We start from the raw sequence: 17,408 nt of genomic DNA, 5'->3' as shown, positions 1-17,408 counted from the left end.
CCCAAGCCACCCAAAGCTGTATATGTGGAGATTACAGAGATCCAGGACACTGGTCACTGGTCAGAGTGAATGCAGGATTGTCTTTATTTCTTGTTTACATAGAGTCTTACCTCCTTACTAAGTTCACCCAGTGGCCACCCCGAGTAGTGGCTCTAACCATTCAAACTTAACACCACAATATTTAGGCACCTGATTTTCAGAGGTGTTGCCCTCAGTGAGAGTTCTGGGTGTTCAATGGAAGCGGTGAGCACTCAGACCTCTGAAATTTGGGCCACGTCAAGTAAGCTGCCTAAAAATAGATGTAGGCGCCCAATTTTAAAAATGACAAGTTTGAAAAAGTTGTCTTCTGTATTCTGATTTGGTAGTGTAAGGGCTTGTCTTCACCATGGAGGTAAATTGACCTAAATTATGCTACCCCAGCTATGTGAATAATGTAACTGGAGTCAATGTATCTTAGGTTGAGTTATCCCAGTGTCTTCACTGCAGTGATGGAAGATACTCTCCAGTCAACTTCCCTTACTCTTCTTGGAGAGCTGGAGTACCAGGGTTGACAGGAGAGTGTTCTGCAATCGATTTAGCAGGTCTTCATTAGAGCCGGTAAATCAATCCCTGCTGCATCGATTGCAGCAGTGTGGATCTCCCCATAATGGAGACCAACCCTAACTTTATCTGCTTGAGTTTGAAAATTTTAGTTTAAAGGTTCTGATTAAATTAACATATTTTCTTGTCAGCATCAATCAACTTTTTGAAAAATCACATAGTTTTTTATTAATAAGTAGCAGGAATCAAGAAATTCAGAGTTTCATGTTTAACAGATTTACAGATCTCAAAGTCATGTGTTTTCAGGTGACTCATGTTGTCTCTTTTGCTAGGTAATACTGATATGGTCATTAGAGTTTTGCTGGATGCAGGATTTACAAATGAACTAGTCCAGAATTATTGGAGTAAACAATCTCTGTGAGTGTTCTTTTTTCATATCTTTTCATATCATTTTCATATCTTTTTATTAACTATGTAGTCACTGGGTGTATTTGTAATTTTTGTTATGAATGTCAAGACCCAAGGTCTGTTAAATTCAAATTTGTGATTAGATATCAAAGTCAAAAATAAAACTACATATGTGATATGTATATTTCAGTATTTAATGTTGATTAGAAAATGTGTATATTTTTCTCATAATTCTGTGCCTAAATGGTGGCTATTGTGAAGGTGGAGTTGGTAATAGTTCTAATTAGCTTTCATTTAAACTTCTGCTTTTTGTCATAGCAATGGAGTTGTTGCACAATTTGTGGTTACGGACGGTGGAATCACTAGAGTTTACCCTAAAAGGTAAGGGTCATTTTATTTTCAAATAAGATCAGAATGTGAAAATAATTCCTGTAAGCCATATCAATGGAATATCCAATTAATGGATGTTATGCATACAACTGAAATTCCTTTGGTAACCCCAAGGATATATAAGAACATAAGAACAGCCATACTACGTCAGACCAAAGGTCCATCTAGCCCAATATCCTGTCTTCCAACAGTGGCCAATGCCAGGTGCCCCAGAGGCAATGAACAGAACAGGTAATCATCAAGTGATCCATTTTCTGTCAGTCTTTCCCAGCTTCTGGAAAACAGATGCTAGGGACACCATTCTTGCCCATCCTGGCTAATAACCCTTGATGGACCTATCCTCTGTGAATTTATCTAGTTCTTTTTTGAACCCTGCTATAGTCTTGGCCTTCACAACCTCCTCTGGCAAAGAGTTCCACAGGTTGACTGTGTTGTATGAAGCAATACTTCCTTTTGTTTGCTTTAAACCTGCTGCCTATAAATGTCATTTGGTGACCCCTAGTTCTTGTGTTATGAGAAGGAGTAAATAACACTTCCTTATTTACTTTCTCCACATCAGTCATGATTTTATAGACCTCAATCCTATCCCCCCTTAGTCATCTCTTTTCCAAGCTGAAAAGTCCCAGTCTTATTAATCTCTCCTCATATGGAACCATTCCATATCCCTTATCATTTTCCAATTCCAATATATCTTTTTTGAGATGGGGTGACCACATCTGCACGCAGTATTCAAGATATGGGTGTACTATGGATTTATATAGCGGCAATATGATAATTTCTGTCTTATTATCTATCCCTTTCTTAATGATTCCTAACATTCTGTTTGATTTTTTGACTGCCACTGCACATTGAATGGATGTATATGTATAGTTATATGTATAGTTGGGATTATGTTTTCCAATGTGCATTACTTTGCATTTATCAACACTGAATTTCATCTGCCATTTTGTTGCCCAGTCACTCAGATTTGAGAGATCCTTTTGTAGCTCTTCACAGTCTGCCTGGGACTTAATTATCTTGAGTAGTTTTGTATTATTTGCAAATTTGGCAACCTCACTGTTTAACTCTTTTTCCAGGTTATTTATGAATATGTTGAATAGAACTGGGCCCGGTACAGACCTCTGGGGGACACCACTATTTTTCTCTCTCCATTCTGAAAACTGACTATTTATTCCTACCCTTTGTTTCCTATCTTTTAAACAGTTATGAATCCATGAGAGGACCTTCCCTCTTATCTCATGGCAGCTTACTTTGCTTAAGAGCCTTTGGTGAGGGACCTTGTCAAAGGCTTTCTGAAAATCTAAGTACACTATATCCACTGGATCCCCCTCAAAGAATTATAGTAGATTGGTGAGGCATTATTTCCCTTTACCAAAAACATGTTGACTCTTCCCCAACAAATTATGTTCATCTGTGTGTCTAACAATTTTGTTCTTTACTATAGTTTCAACCAGTTTGCCTGGTACTGAAGTCAGGCTTACTGACCTATAATTTCTGAGATCACCTGTGGAGCCCTTTTTAAAAATTGGTGTCACATTAGATATCCACCAGTCATTTGGTACAGAAGCTGATTTAAATGATAGATTACAGACTACAGTTAGTTCTGCAGTAGTTCCTTCAGAACTCTTGGGTAAATACCATCTGGTCCTGGTGACTTATTACTGTTTAGTTTATCAATTTGTTCTAAAACCTCCTCTAATGACACTTCAATCTGGGACAGTTCCTCAGATTTGTCACCTAAAAAGAATGGTTCAGGTTTGGGAATCTCCCTCACATCCTCAGCCAGGAAGACCGATGCAAATAATTCAGTTATTGTCTCCACAATGACCTTATAGCCCTTGAGTGCTCCTTTAGCATCTCAAGTGGGCCCACTGTTTTTTAGCAGGCTTTCTGCTTCTGATGTACTTAACAATTTTTTTGCTATTACTTTTTGAGTCTTTGGTTAGCTGTTCTTCAATTTTTTTGGCCTTCCTAATTATATTTTTATATTTTGTTTGCTAGAGTTTATGCTCCCTTCTATGTTCCTCACTAGGATTTAACTTCCACTTTTTAAAGGATGCCTTTTTGCCTCTCACTGCTTCATTTACTTTGTTATTTAGCCACAGTGGCCCTTTTTGGTTCTCTTACTATGTTTTTTAATTTGGGATATACATTTAAGTTGATCCTCTATGATGGTGTTTTTAAAAAGTTTCCATGCAGCTTGCGGGGATTTCACTTTTGGCGCTGTACACTTTAAGTTACTTTTCTCCTAATTTTTGTGTAGTCTCCCTTTCTAAAATTAAATGCTACAGTGTTGGGCTGCTGTGGTCTTTTCCCTGCCACAAGGATATTAAATTTAATTATATTATGGTCACTATTACCAAGTGGTACCTCTTGGACCAGATCCTGTGCTCCACTTAGGACTAAATCAAGAATTGCCTCGCCTCTTGTAGGACCAGGACTAGCTGCTCCAAAAAGCAGTCATTTAAGGTATCAAGAAACTTTATCTTTGCATGAGGTGACATGTACCCGGTCAGTATGGGGATAGTTGAAATCCCCCATTATTAACTGAGTTTGGTATTTTAATATCCTCTCTAATCTCCCTGAGCATTTCACAGTCACTATCACCATCCTGGTCAGGTAGTCAGTAATATATCCCTATCGCTATATTCTTACTATTAGAGCATGGAATTACTATCCATAGACATTCTATGGTACAGTTTGGTTCATTTAAGGTTTTTGCTTCATTTGATTCTACACTTTCTTTCACATATAGTGCCACTCCCCTACCACGACCTGTTCTGCCCTTCCATTATATTTTGTACATAATAAGAAATACTATTATGTAGGTTGTCTTTCAGTTGCACCTTCCTGTATATTTTAGGTGAGGTAATCATATGTCATAGACAGGGCCGCCCAGAATGGGGGGCAAGAGGGGCAATTTGCCCTGGGCCCCACAGGGACCCCCCCGAGAGTTTTTCGGGGCCCCGGAGCGGGATCCTTCACTCGCTCTGGGGGCCCCGGAAAACTCTCACGGGGCCCGGGCCCCCGGAGCTGCTTCTTCTCCTGGGCTTCGCCAGTGGGGGGTCCTTCCGCTCTGGGGTGAAATGAACCCCCGCCAGCGAATTACTGCCAAAGCGGGACCCGCCGCCGAAGTGCAGCCGGGTCTTCGGCGGTAATTCAGCGGCAGGGGGCCCTTCCGTTCCGGGACCCACTGCCGAAGTGCCCTGAAGACCCGTGGCGGGGGCCCCCCACCGCCAAATTACCGCCGAAGACCCGGCTGCACTTCGGCGGTGGGTCCCGCTTCGGTGGTAATTCGCCGGTGGGGAGCCTCCGCCGCGGGTCTTCGGGGCACTTTGGCGGCAGGTCCTAGAACGGAAGGACCCCCCACCGCCGATTTACCGCCGAAGCGGGGGCCCCCCACTGCCAAAGACCCCAGGCCCCCGGAATCCTCTGGGCAGCCCTGGTCATAGACACTGTCTACATGGTAAATGAGACATTGCTTTAAGTTATCCTTATGGAGTTATTTTCTCACTAAATCTCTGATTTCCCCTCCAAACTCCACACAGACAAACTGACCAATCAAATGGATATCTTTGCCTATGTGTATTCCCAATTCATTAGGGCTCCATATGATTGCAATAGTCCATCTGAACACAGGGAGTTTGTAAGATCAAGTCCCAGTACTGTCCACTCTGTGGTGAGCACAATCTAACAATTGTGAAGTCCAAAGTGGCCATAGGTCAGTTAAGATTATGAGGATGGTATGTACTGTATTTATCCTCAGTAGATGAAAAGGTAGGAAAGGTTTAAAAAACTCACAAATCTGTGTTTCTTTTCAACAAACTGATTATGACACAATTCACTGTTTGCAATGTTTGTGCTTAAATTTACTCTCCCAACACTGTTGTTAGAAGTAAATACTGAGAACCGTATGCATATACAAGCACAGTTTATACCTAGTTGAAATAATCGTGCTGTATCCATTAGGTGATGGAATTCCAGCAGTACTTTCATAGTAGATCACAGCATAACAAAGAGAACAAAGAAAAAGCACTTTACTATAATGTGTTAATATGTATCTGCATTCTTCTTCTATCCATATAAATGTTGTTGCCTGCATTGAGGTCTTCACATTTATCATTCGTCTTCAGTCTTCTTCAGGGTTCGGCCATGAAGTTATAGGGTTAGGTCATCCCCTCCACTTTTCTCACTAAGAGGATGAAAACAAATGAAGACCCACTGAAATAGCTCATATTTTGTAGGCAGATATAATGTACCTTCCCTCCCCTTCCAGCCCACAGTTGCAACTCTGTGGAAGCCTTTATCTCTCTCTGACCATGCTAGCTGGCTGTGTTACAGCCTAGGCTCCCAACTAGGCTAAAACATGGCCTGCTAACAGTGCTTCGTATGTCTTAGCTTGCATCTTAATGGGCCTTTTCAATCATGTTAAGCTAACTCAATTGAGCTAGCACAGTCGAAACATCATTTTGCCCATGAAGGCACACCCACTGTGTTTGGGTCACCATGATTGGTGAACAGCTAGGGAAGTGATGTTTTATGAATCACTTCCCTCCCCCCCAGTCTTGCAGTTAGATAATGGTGACCCTGTCAGTACTGAATTGAATCCTGATTTGAGTTTGCAGCTTCCCGAGACTCAAATGGGTTTAGGAGCAAAGTTTCTGAAGGAGATATGCTCCCATGGAAGACAGGTGGGAACTGGAGAATAACATGGGCACAATGCTTACACACACATACTTAGGCCCACGATGGATGCCCCAAATTTGGGTGAATAAAATTAAAAAGTCAGCTGATCTTTCTTTTAGTCAGTATGTCAATGCGCTGACTGACGGACAGCTGATCTGAGAGCAACTTTTCCTGCTGAAATAATCTGCACTGATACATGTGAAATCTCATGTGTGCCTTGATTTTCTTTGAACTGCAGATTTTAGCTATGTCACCATTTGAAACTGGTCTGTAATGTTATTGAATTCCTACTGAGTGTGAAGCAGGAGCAGGTCATAGTAATCAAAGCTTCTTCTTAGCACAGTATAGCAGTAAAGTGATGTCCTTCTAAAAGCCATCTGGCCACTTAACATCTAATAGCTCAACATTCATTTGGCTGGCAAGCTTGAAAATCATGAACACTCTAAAGTACTCACAAGTACTCCCAGAATGTAAAGGGGAATGATGCAACATTAACAGATAGTATAGAGGACACATGAAAGTGATAACATTTCATACCATATCATGCAATTCTTATCTTCAGTTATTTAGGATGTGGGGGGGATTATATTAATATGAATTTATATGGCAAATTTATCTTTTTCCTGGGATTATTTTGTATATTTTACCCATTAAAAATGTCATGGAATATGTTCCCCAATGGATTTGCCTCTCATGCCTGTAGTGCTCAGTTTCTCTCTCCCTCTCTTAAGTCTGTTAAGCTGCTTGCGTGCTTTTGAATAAAGGATGTCATGCAAAATAAGTCTATGGTTTTATGGTTTAAATAAACCCAGTGATAGATTTAAAATCAGAAAAATGTCCTTATAACAATTCTGAACCTGGTCCATGTTGTTCTGGGGAACCCTTTCTCCATTCTATGGTCTGTTTGGTTTTGTTTTTCTCATTGCGGTTTGTAATTTAAGTTGTTGAAAGCTCAGACTTTCGTGAGGATAGGCTCAAATACATTGTAATAAAAGGAGCTCATGAGTTTCCCAATCAAGACATTTATATTAAGTGGGGGAAAAAAACCTCTGCCTTGCAGCTCAAAGTGAAAATCTGACAGACTTTCTTTTTTATGACCTCCCCCCCTGCCATGTATAGGGCAGGAGATGATTGGACAGAAAATCCTGAAACTTATGAAGTCAGTTTCTATAAACGGAGCTTGGATAATGACAACTATATCTTCACAGCTCCATACTACAACAGTAAGTCATTACTACTTTGAAATTCCAGAGGAGACTGGCACAATATCAACATTTGTGGATGTTTTCCTCCTTTCCAGTTGAGTTTGCTATTTAAAGTTGCATAGTTCAGAACAGACATTCCAATAGAGTCTGCCGGGTCCTTGGGGAAGCAGCTCTAAAATAAATGTCAGTCAGGTTTGGAAACTGTCATCACAATCAGTCATCCATCCCAGTAAAGTGATGTGCTCTGCATTGTTTCTCCCAGTGACTAACAGGCTAAAATGCATGTTGGTTATATATTTTGTTAATTAACTGGGCTTGAAAGGTTTCTGTAGGTTTCTCAAATGCAGAGTTTCTTGTGTGAAGGAAACTACAGTGACCGTGTATCATACTGTCTGCAAGAGCCTCAGTTCCATGTATTGACATCGGAGAGGGGATCCAAGAGCAATTGTATATAGCTGAGTTCCCTAGATCTCATCAGTGTTGGCTCTAGCCATCCATGGGGGAACCAGGCCCAAAGGGAGGTGCAAAGTGGCCAGGCAGGCCTGAAGTTTCACGACTGCTTTAACACCACACTATTTATTTTTTTCCAAAATGAGCTTGGATAAGTGCAGTCACAGAACTGTGTGGTCCTGAGAGCTTCTCTTCTGCATGGAGCCCAGACTGTGCCACTGATTTATTTAACACTTCAAACCTTTGAGTTTGAATTATTTTACAGATCAATATTATTCTGCTGAAATGGTTTCTGTGACCTTTTGTAATATTTAAAACCTAAATATCCACAATAATAAACTGGTTGATGAGAAGAGGTCCATCACCGAGACACATTAACCTTGTAATGCTCCTCTGAAAGCAGATGCTGCTGTGAATGAGATACTCTTCCCTCTTAGAGGGGGTATTTTATTTCATCTACAATTATTTCATATACATATTTATTATTGCAGTTTTCCAAAAGTACTAGCCAGGTAGTAAAATGGTCTGCTTCAAAAGCTTTTAGGAATCCTTTGAAAGCTCTCAGGACATTTTTTTTTGTTACTTCATTTTCCATATTAAACAGTGCTGCCTGCAGGTTAGCCTGTCACAGTACCAGTCATCATTTACTGAGTGTTGTTAGTGGGCTGCGCGCTGTCCGGTGACTAGAAGACTGCCTGGGCTCTATTTAATGACCATACAATCTATGGCCCCTATTCTACATTTCACGGGGCTGCTCACGGCCGCGTTTGCAGAATCAGACTAACTACACAGAACAGTGGAACTGACTGTACACACAGAGCTGTCAAATGTACAAAGTAAATAAAGAAGAGCAAAATATATTTTCCTCTGATTGTTCATGATTCTAAGCATAGCTGGGGGTAACCATCAAGTACAATTAGTAAGTACAACATTTTCATATACAGATTTGGGTTTGGGGATGATGGTTGCCAGTTAAATATTTAATTTCTTGATTGAAATTGAGTTGAGGGGTAGGACTTCTTTATTTAGGGCCAGGAATCGGAAAAGATCACATCACTCTTTTTAACCTTTTGTTTTTTCCCGTACTCTCAGAAAGTGATGCCAGTAGCTATGAAACAGGCATTATGGTGAGCAAGGCTGTGGAAATAACCATTGGTGGAAAACTTCTTAAACCTGCAGGTGAGATGGAATGGTGCTAGCACTCTAAATACACAAGTTCTTTTGTTGTTGCCCATCACGAACGTCCATAAGAAATCCAACTGAAATTTCAAAGCAGTCTGTCTTCTAAAATTTTTCTTCACGAGGCTTTTTTAAATTTTGCTGGTGAAAATCTAGCCAAAGAGCTGATAGTGTGTTAGTAAAGATATTTCGTTGATTAGAATAATGAAGGGCCTTGGAGGACAGATGACTGGTCAGAAAAATGATTTCTTTTAGTTTATCAGCTTCAGAAGTTAGACTTTTATGGTGAATTTTTCATCTGTTTTAGGCTCTTGCCTTTTGTTGTTGTTTCCTTTCATTTTGCTAAATAGAATTTCCTGGTTTGTTTGTTTCTTTGTTTCTTTGTTTTAGTTGTTGGAATAAAAATTGATGCAATCAGCTGGATGGAAAATTTCACCAAAACCACAACCAAGAGCCTGGTAAGGAATTGATTGACTTCTGTTGAACTTCATTTGCTTTTTCTCTAAGCTATGAGCACAAACCAGTGCTTCCCCCTTCCGTGCAGGCAGGGGGAAGTTTGTATTACAACTTCACAAAGGTCCACAGTTGCTGACTGGTGGTGGTGTTTAAAGCATTTCAAAACACAAAATGCATCTATTAAAAAGCAGCTGTATTTTTTCAGTTACACACTTATACATGTCTTGTGTTGAAGGTTAGAATATGTCTCCAGATTCAATAGTAACAATGGAGAAAAGAAAATGCATAACAACGGCATATGTCAGCCACTAGAGACAGTATTGTGTTTTTACAATGAGCCAAAACTCTCAGAAAATCAGGGACACCCGTGGCTGGCCAGTGCCAGCTGACTCAGGCTTCCAGAACTCAGGCTTCAAGGCTGTTAAAGGCCTGGTCTACTAGGGAGGGCAGGGTTCTACGAAGTTCAGCGCGTAGCTGAACGAGCTCGAATACCTGAAGTACGAAATAGTTCTAGTCCCGTCGGATCGGCGCGGGCTCCCGTCCGGTCCCTCCTCCCGCCCCGCTTCGCGGTGGTGGAGGTGTGGTGGAGGTCGGCGGAGGGGGCGCGTTTCGATATTATATGTAGAGAGAGCGCGATATATCGAAGAACTCTCGAGAATCGTCCTACCCCCCGACGGGGCAGGTAGTATGGACGTACCCTAATTGTGGCATAGACGTTCAGGCTGGGCTACAGCCCGAGTTCTGGGACCCTTCCCCTGGCAGGAATTGAATGGGAATTTTTAAAGGAGTTGAATGAGACGGGGAGAAAATTAGTGGCAGCTAGAAGGAAAAGTAAAGGGAGGATCTGACACACTAGGGAAGGGGAGGGACAAGAAGTAGTTGAGGAGCAAACAGGCTCAATGAGCCACAGTTGGTGGGAACCCAGATTCATGTCTGGCATGCTAGTACTATCAGAGCTGTGGCTCTACTGGTAAGCTGAGTGCGGAGAGCAGCTCCATGTCCCAACACATCAACATGAGGTGAAGGAAGCTGCTTGTCTGAAAAAGAAAGTCGACTTGTGGGTGTCAGTGAGTGCAAAAGAGGCTGCAGTGTGGTCTGGGAGCTGAGTAGCCCAACACACAACAGAAGGGAGGGAGAGAGAGAGAGAGAGAGAGAGAGAGAGTTGGCACAGAAACTACCAAAATTGAAGAGTGGTGAACCTCGGTGAACCTCCTTGATCTCTGAACAGAGTTAAAGTGAAAAACTGATATGTTCCTATGTATTTTTTATATAGCTGGGGAAAAAATACATAGGAACATGCCAGTTTTTCACTTTAACTCTATTCATAGATCAAGGATGTTCACCACTTTTCGGTTTTGGTAGCTTCTGTGCCCACCATCTCTCTCTCTTTCTCTCTCACACACTCCCACACCCTTTCTTCCTTCTATTGTGTATTGTGTTTTGTGTATGTATATACACACACACACACACACACACACACAGGCTGTCAAGTGATTAAAAACAATTAATCATGATTAATCGCACTGTTAATAATATTTATTTACATATTTTGATGTTTTCTGCATTTTCAAATATATTGATTTCAGTTACAACACAGAATACAAAGTGTACAGTGCTCACTTTATATTTATTTTATTACATATATTTGCACTGTAAAAACCAAAAGAAATAGTCTTTTTCAATTCACCTAATACAAGTGCTGTAGAGCAATCTCTTTATCATGAAAGTTGAATTTACAAATGTAGAATTATGTACAAAATATAACTGCATTAAAAAAAAAAAAACAATGTAAAACTTTAGAGCCTACAAGTCCACTCAGTCCTACTTCAGCCAATCGCTCAGACAAACAAATTTGGTTACATTTGCAGGAGATAATGCTGCCTGCTTCTTGTTTACAATGTCACCTGAAAGTGAGAGCATGGCACTGTTGTAGTCAGCGTCGCAAGATATTTATGTGCCAGATGCGCTAAAGATTCATATTTCCCTTCATGCTTCAACCACCATTCCAGAGGACATGCATCCATGCTGATGACGATCCAAAGCAGAGTGGAGCAACGCATGTTCATTTTCAGCATCTGATTCAGATGCCCCCCAGCAGACGGTTGATTTTCTGTTTTGGTGGTTTGGGTTCTGTAGTTTCTGCATCGGAGTATTGTTCTTTTAAGACTTCTGAGAGCACGCTCCACACCTCGTCCCTCTCAGATTTTGGAAGGCATTTCAGATTCTTAAACCTTGGGTCGAGTGCTGTAGCTTTTTTTAGAAATCTCACATTGTTACCTTCTTCCATTTTGTCAAATCTGCTGTTAAAGTGTTCTTAAAACAAATGTGCTGGGTCATCATCCGAGACTGCTATAACATGAAATATATGGCAGAATTCAGGTAAAACAGAACAGGAGACATACAATTCTCCCCCAAGGAGTTCAGTCACTAATGTAATTAATGCATTTTTTTAACAAGCATCATCAGCATGGAAGCATGATCTTTGGAATGGTGGCTGAAGCATGAAGGGGCATAGGAATGTTTAGAATATCTGGCACGTAAATACCGTGCAAAGCCTGTTCTCACTTTCAGGTGACATTGTAAATAAGAAGCAGGCAGCAGTATCTCCTGTAAATGTAAACAAACTTTTTTGTCTTAGCAATTGGCTGAACAAGAAGTAGGACTGAGTGGACTTGTAGGCTCTAAAGTTTTACATTGTTTTGTTTTTGAGTGCAGTTATGTAACAAAAAAAATCTACATTTGTATGTTACATTTTCACAATGAAGAGATTGCACTACAGTACTTGTATGAGGTGAATTGAAAAATACTATTTCTCATCATTTTTACAGTAAAATTTGTAATAAAATATAATAATATAAAATAAGCACTGTACACTTTGTATTCTGTGTTGTAATAGAAACCAATATCTTTGAAAATGTAAAAAAAGTCCAAAAATATTTAATAAATTTCAATCGGTATTCTATTGTTTTAACAGTGTGATTAATCACAATGAATTTTTTTGAGTGAATCGCGCGAGTTAACTGTGATTAATCAACAGCCCGTGTGTGTGTGTGTGTGTGTATATAAACCACTACCAACCAAAAGAAACAAAGAGGGAATTAATAAAATCTATAAATCAATCAATCAATCTACCCTGAGCAGAGTTTTGACCCCCAGTGGCAAATGCAATGCACTCAGATACCATGGTAATGAGTACCAGTATAAAACCCTTCAGCGGACAGCCAGGCACACACAAAAAACACCTGGGTTTGTCTTGAATCCAACTGTTTATACTCATGAGTTAATGAATATCACGTAATAGAACAGACTTTCTAAGAAACCATTCTCTAAAGATTATTCTTCTTCTGTTTTCCAGTGCAACAGTGAACTTTGTGGCTGTGAAAGAAACAGTATGGTAAGAATAAACTTAGTAATAAATACCCTGCAGAGAGGGAAGGGTCCCCTTTGTTTGTTCTTTGGGGCCATCAAAACTTGTGACCACTGCTATACCCAATTACTTTCTGCAAGTTAAAAACAGAAGCAGTGTTAGCAGAGAGTTGACAGTCTTCCGTGTCTAGGAAGAGAGAGGTGAGGATTCTGAGAGGGATGCTATTGTGAGAAAATGAAATGAAGTCATAGGCAAGGGAGTCCTTGAAATGAGACTATAAGAACTAAAGGGGAGCGAAAAAGAAGAAAGAACATAATATCGGAGAGAGCAGTAGGAAATGGGGGAGTCATGAAAAAGAAGGTGAGGAGAGAAAAGATGATGAAACTTTTTAAAGAAAGAGGTGAAGAGAAAGGAGAGGGAGCAAAAAAAGAGAGAGTGGGAAAATAAGAGAAATTGAGAAGAGAGACAAAAAGAAGAGGTGAAGGAATGTGAAGAGGTGGAAAGCAAAAACAGATGCACAATGTTTCACCTAGTGAATATTAGATCATAATTAGTTTCTCCTCTGTCTTATTGTATCTCTTTCACATACATCCTGTACATTTTAGTAGGAGGGAAGGCAGGGAAACCTATGTTGAGCATGTGTAACCAACACACATCCTGGGTGTGGTGTTCTGTCCCCTCTAGTGGCACCGAGACCACTTAGAGATGAATGAGTCTGCTACAGCCTTAGCTAAGAGCTATGTGGCTTTTAGCCCATGCAGTAGAGCAGTGGTGGGCAGCCTGCAGCCACAAGCAGCCCATCATGGTTAATCCGCTGCTGGGCCGCGAGACAGTTTGTTTACATTGACTGTCCACAGGCACAGCCGCCTGCAGCGACCAGTGGCCGCGGTTCGCCATTCCCAGCCAATGGGAGCTGTGGGAAGCCCCATGAGCCACAGGTTGCTCACTACAGCAGTAGAGGCTCATGCGCTAAGCTTCAGAGGTCTCAGGTTCGATACTGGTGATCGTGATCTGTTGGTGTTACACATTCATGTTATATTAATGTTTAGTTTGGATTCTGCCTAATTTGGATTCTGTATTATCAAATAATTTGAGGGAGAGAGACAGACGATATCCTTAAATCCACCATAATGCACACACCACCCTCCAGCATGTGGGGATACTAGACTTTCCACTGCCTTCCTTCCCTCCATCCCCTGCTGAGCCAGGATTTCGGGGCATGTGGCCCTAGAAGCACTGATGGGTGGTGATTTTAAGCTTCAGGAGCCCTAATGTTGTCAGGAACTCCGAATTTTCTCATGTGCTGAAGCGCCTTCCTCAATCGGGACATCTGTGAGTTCTTTTGTGGGGTTGGGAGAATGAGTATTGGGTGTGGGACTTATGACTAATTGTCAGGCCCAGGCAGCAGCACCGCATCCTCGGGCAATAGGAAGATCAGTGTATGCTCTATAGCAGCAGTTCTGAAATTTTAGCAACCTGAGGATCCCCATTTGAATTTTAAATGTTTTAAACCTCAAATCCCCGCTCAGCGCCAGGCCTCGCCCCCACTCCACCCCTTCCCCCAAGGCCCCACCCCCAGCCCACCTCTGCCCGTCCCCACTCCATCCTTGTCCCTCTTCTCCCCACCTCTTTCTGGCTCCTGCCCCTCCCTCCCAGCACCTCCTGCACACCACTGAACAGCTGTTCCCCAGCATGCAGGAGGCACTGGGAGGGAGGGGGAGAAGTTGAGGGAGAGAGGGGAAGGAGTTGATCAGCAGGGCCCGCGGATCCCCGGAGTACCCTTGGGGACCCCCAGGTGTCTGTGTGCGGACCCCAGTTTGAGAAACACTGCTCCATAGTTAATCAATGGACTTCCTGACCCCAGTACCTGGCACGTGCAGGAATCCACCCATGCCACTGGGACAGCAGCAGAGAAAATGGCTCTTAGCTCTGTGTGGAACTGGTGCCCTAGTTGGAGAATAAGGGGTTCATCATCTGAAGGGGGTGAAAAAAACAGAGCAAAATAAAGTAAATAATGTGAAAATAATTATAGGCAGCAAGCCCAGGTTTGCCGTTTTAAAAGACTCCTACCACTAAAAGCTACAAATCAGAATGGTCTCTAAGTGTGAACTAAAACCAAATCAAAAGTTGCAATCCCTTTATCAGAGCTCTGATCCATGTATGAAGGGGGGTTGTAAGGACATTGCACTCTTAAGGCTAGTTAAGCATCCTGAACAAATAATTTACAAAAACAAGTTACATAAAATTAAGCCACATGTGGGTCCCTTGATCCAAATTTTGCAACACTTATGGATTCAGGGCTATTGGCTTCATGCCCTAGTCTCCCCTACTTATACTTTCTGAATACCAGAGGTAAAGTCAGAAAACACCTTTCCCAGGTGTTAATGGATGAAACAATAGTTACTAGAGCAAGGGAACAAGGAGTGTGAAGTTCTCCAAATACTAATGTTGTTTTACATGAAACCTCTAGGTCTTGACTAGGTTAAACATGCAGATTCTTTGTTGCCAAGCTGATTTCTTTTGAAAAGGGACACTCCACTCCAGGCCACATTGATTTTAATCTATATCTGAAATGCTGAACGTCAGCCTTTTCTCAGGGATTGTGTCTGGCTGCTTGGAAAGAGAACCGTATCTTTCTTGAAAAAGATCCTTTTTTTTCCTCCTTGTAATAGCACCTGGATTGTGTTGTTCTTGATGACGGTGGATTTCTTTTGATGTCAAATCAGGATGAATATACCCAACAGGTATGTGTGTTTTTAAATTCATGCCATTAAACATGAGATTGACTTACTTCTCCATTAAGACAAAGAGCGTTTTATAATTAAAAATGACCTGTTAACCTAAGTTCACTATACAAAGACACTGTGTGGCTGTTCATTGACCTCATTTCATTTATTTAAATCACGGTTATCAGAGTTTGAGGTGATGAATCACAGACTCATGTACGAACCACAAAGAAAATTTGCTAAATCTCAAATTTAATATAATTTGCTAGCTTTTATCACTGTCTTACTAGTGACTTGACATTTCTAGGCCTGCGCTAATGTGGCCCTGGCTATAGTGATTTAAGGGAGTGAATAAGAAATGGGATGAAGAGTTTGCATTGTTTCCCTGAGACAGACTGCTTGAAACATAGAGATAACGTAGTGTAAGTGCCGGGAGCGCAGAATTATTCTGTGTTGATGTATGAGAACATGAAGATGTTATATTTTTTTCTATAAAAAAATTCAATTTTTTTCCAGTACTTTTTAGAGCTTCTGTCAAAAAAAAATATTTTGGTTTTCAGTTGTGGAAAATGTCCATTTACTCAAAAAGCCATTTTTCATCCCCCCCAAAAAAGGAGTTCCTATGAATTTTTTTTCTATCAAATCTAATTGGTACACTGAAGAATTATTGCATAAAGAATCTATTTCATGATACTGCAACATATTATCATCAGCAGCATTGTGTCTTGGTGTTATGACATCACAGGTTATTGCACTGCAACATTGCACTATTGTTTGAGACACAACTGTAGTCAGTTATGTAATGGAAGGTAAGATCCCAGTTCAGCTGGAAAGCCAGAGCATGGGAAATTTTGATCTCTGGAGAAGATGGTGGCTCCCCGTGTGGTGGGGTGCAGCAGCCTACTTTTCCTCAGAGGCAGAATTCAGGAATTATATGGTAAAGTCATAAATATGCCACCGAAGCATCTTTTGGTTGGTTCTACCTTTTTCCACCTAGAAAAAAAGAGGTAAGCACTGTAGAGGAGATACTGAGATAGCATGTGAACAGATTTGGGTAACTGTTGATGGAATGAGTACAAACATTAGGGGCAAACACAAACTACCATCTAATCACATCAAGAGTCGAATATTCAAAAATGGCTTTGGAATTTGCACCTAAAATATTGCACGTGCAGTCATTTGTTCATAGGGAAAAAAAACCAAAGACTCAAAGTAGATATGGACATAATCAGGTTGATGCCCCTGTGAAAAATAAGTCCCTTATGGGTTTTTTTATAATGACAATGAACCAAATCACGCAGCTGTAAATCAGGCCAAACTTCCCCTGAAGTCATTTAGAGTTTTGCCTGAGTAGATCTGGAAAACAATTTATTATTTTATAGAATGTAAAGTAAATACAAAATTAACATAAAATGAAAGACTTTTGTAATTTATCACCATATATCCCATAGTAAGAATGATAGGATTTATACCTTCTTTGAATTCAGCAGCATTGTTCAATATATGTAAATAATATGTATGTTATTTATCATGTGACGTCAGTTTAGAAGTGTTTAAACTCATCTTTTTTACAATTTTCTGCACCAGATTGGACGATTCTTTGGTGAGATTGACCCTGACCTGATGCGAAACCTCATTAACATGTCCTTGTATGCCTTTAACAAGTCTTACGACTATCAATCTGTGTGTGATCCCGAAGAAGAACCAAAGCAAGGAGCTGGTCTTCGTTCTGTATACGTGGTCAGTATCCCCTTGCCAAGTTATCAGCATTCCCCTTACCTATGTGCAGATGCTTGTACTAATGGTGCAATCTTTGTACTTCATTTTGTAGCCTACAGTAGCAGATATTTTGCATGTCGGATGGTGGGCCTCTGCAGCCGCCTGGTAAGTTCAAATATTCTGGTAATGTTTATACCAAAGTCATAATTTACAATTCAGCAAAAAGAAAATGTATTTGGTAACAATTAGTTTCTTCTTTCTACAGTGGCTGTGTATGATAAT

At 40.8% G+C, this 17,408-nt stretch overlaps 1 protein-coding gene across 6 annotated transcripts in view; it reads left to right on the top strand.

The window, feature by feature from the left end:
• The window catches only part of CACNA2D1 (calcium voltage-gated channel auxiliary subunit alpha2delta 1), a 658,833-nt gene that overhangs the window by 605,158 nt on the left and 36,267 nt on the right, over nt 1–17,408 (top strand). For all 6 annotated transcript variants that reach the window (XM_039518654.1, XM_039518644.1, XM_039518662.1 and 3 more), the window contains 9 exons: nt 873–957; nt 1,267–1,329; nt 7,144–7,247; nt 8,772–8,858; nt 9,249–9,316; nt 12,670–12,708; nt 15,354–15,425; nt 16,995–17,147; nt 17,239–17,291. In XM_039518654.1, the coding sequence (XP_039374588.1) occupies nt 873–957; nt 1,267–1,329; nt 7,144–7,247; nt 8,772–8,858; nt 9,249–9,316; nt 12,670–12,708; nt 15,354–15,425; nt 16,995–17,147; nt 17,239–17,291 (724 nt within the window). The remainder of the gene's footprint in view (nt 1–872; nt 958–1,266; nt 1,330–7,143; nt 7,248–8,771; nt 8,859–9,248; nt 9,317–12,669; nt 12,709–15,353; nt 15,426–16,994; nt 17,148–17,238; nt 17,292–17,408) is intronic.

This window comes from Mauremys reevesii, linkage group 1 (assembly GCF_016161935.1).
Source record: "Mauremys reevesii isolate NIE-2019 linkage group 1, ASM1616193v1, whole genome shotgun sequence".
Classification (NCBI taxonomy): domain Eukaryota; kingdom Metazoa; phylum Chordata; order Testudines; family Geoemydidae; genus Mauremys; species Mauremys reevesii.
The sequence above is the reverse complement of the archived record's forward strand: the minus strand, read 5'-3'. Positions and strand labels throughout refer to the sequence as shown.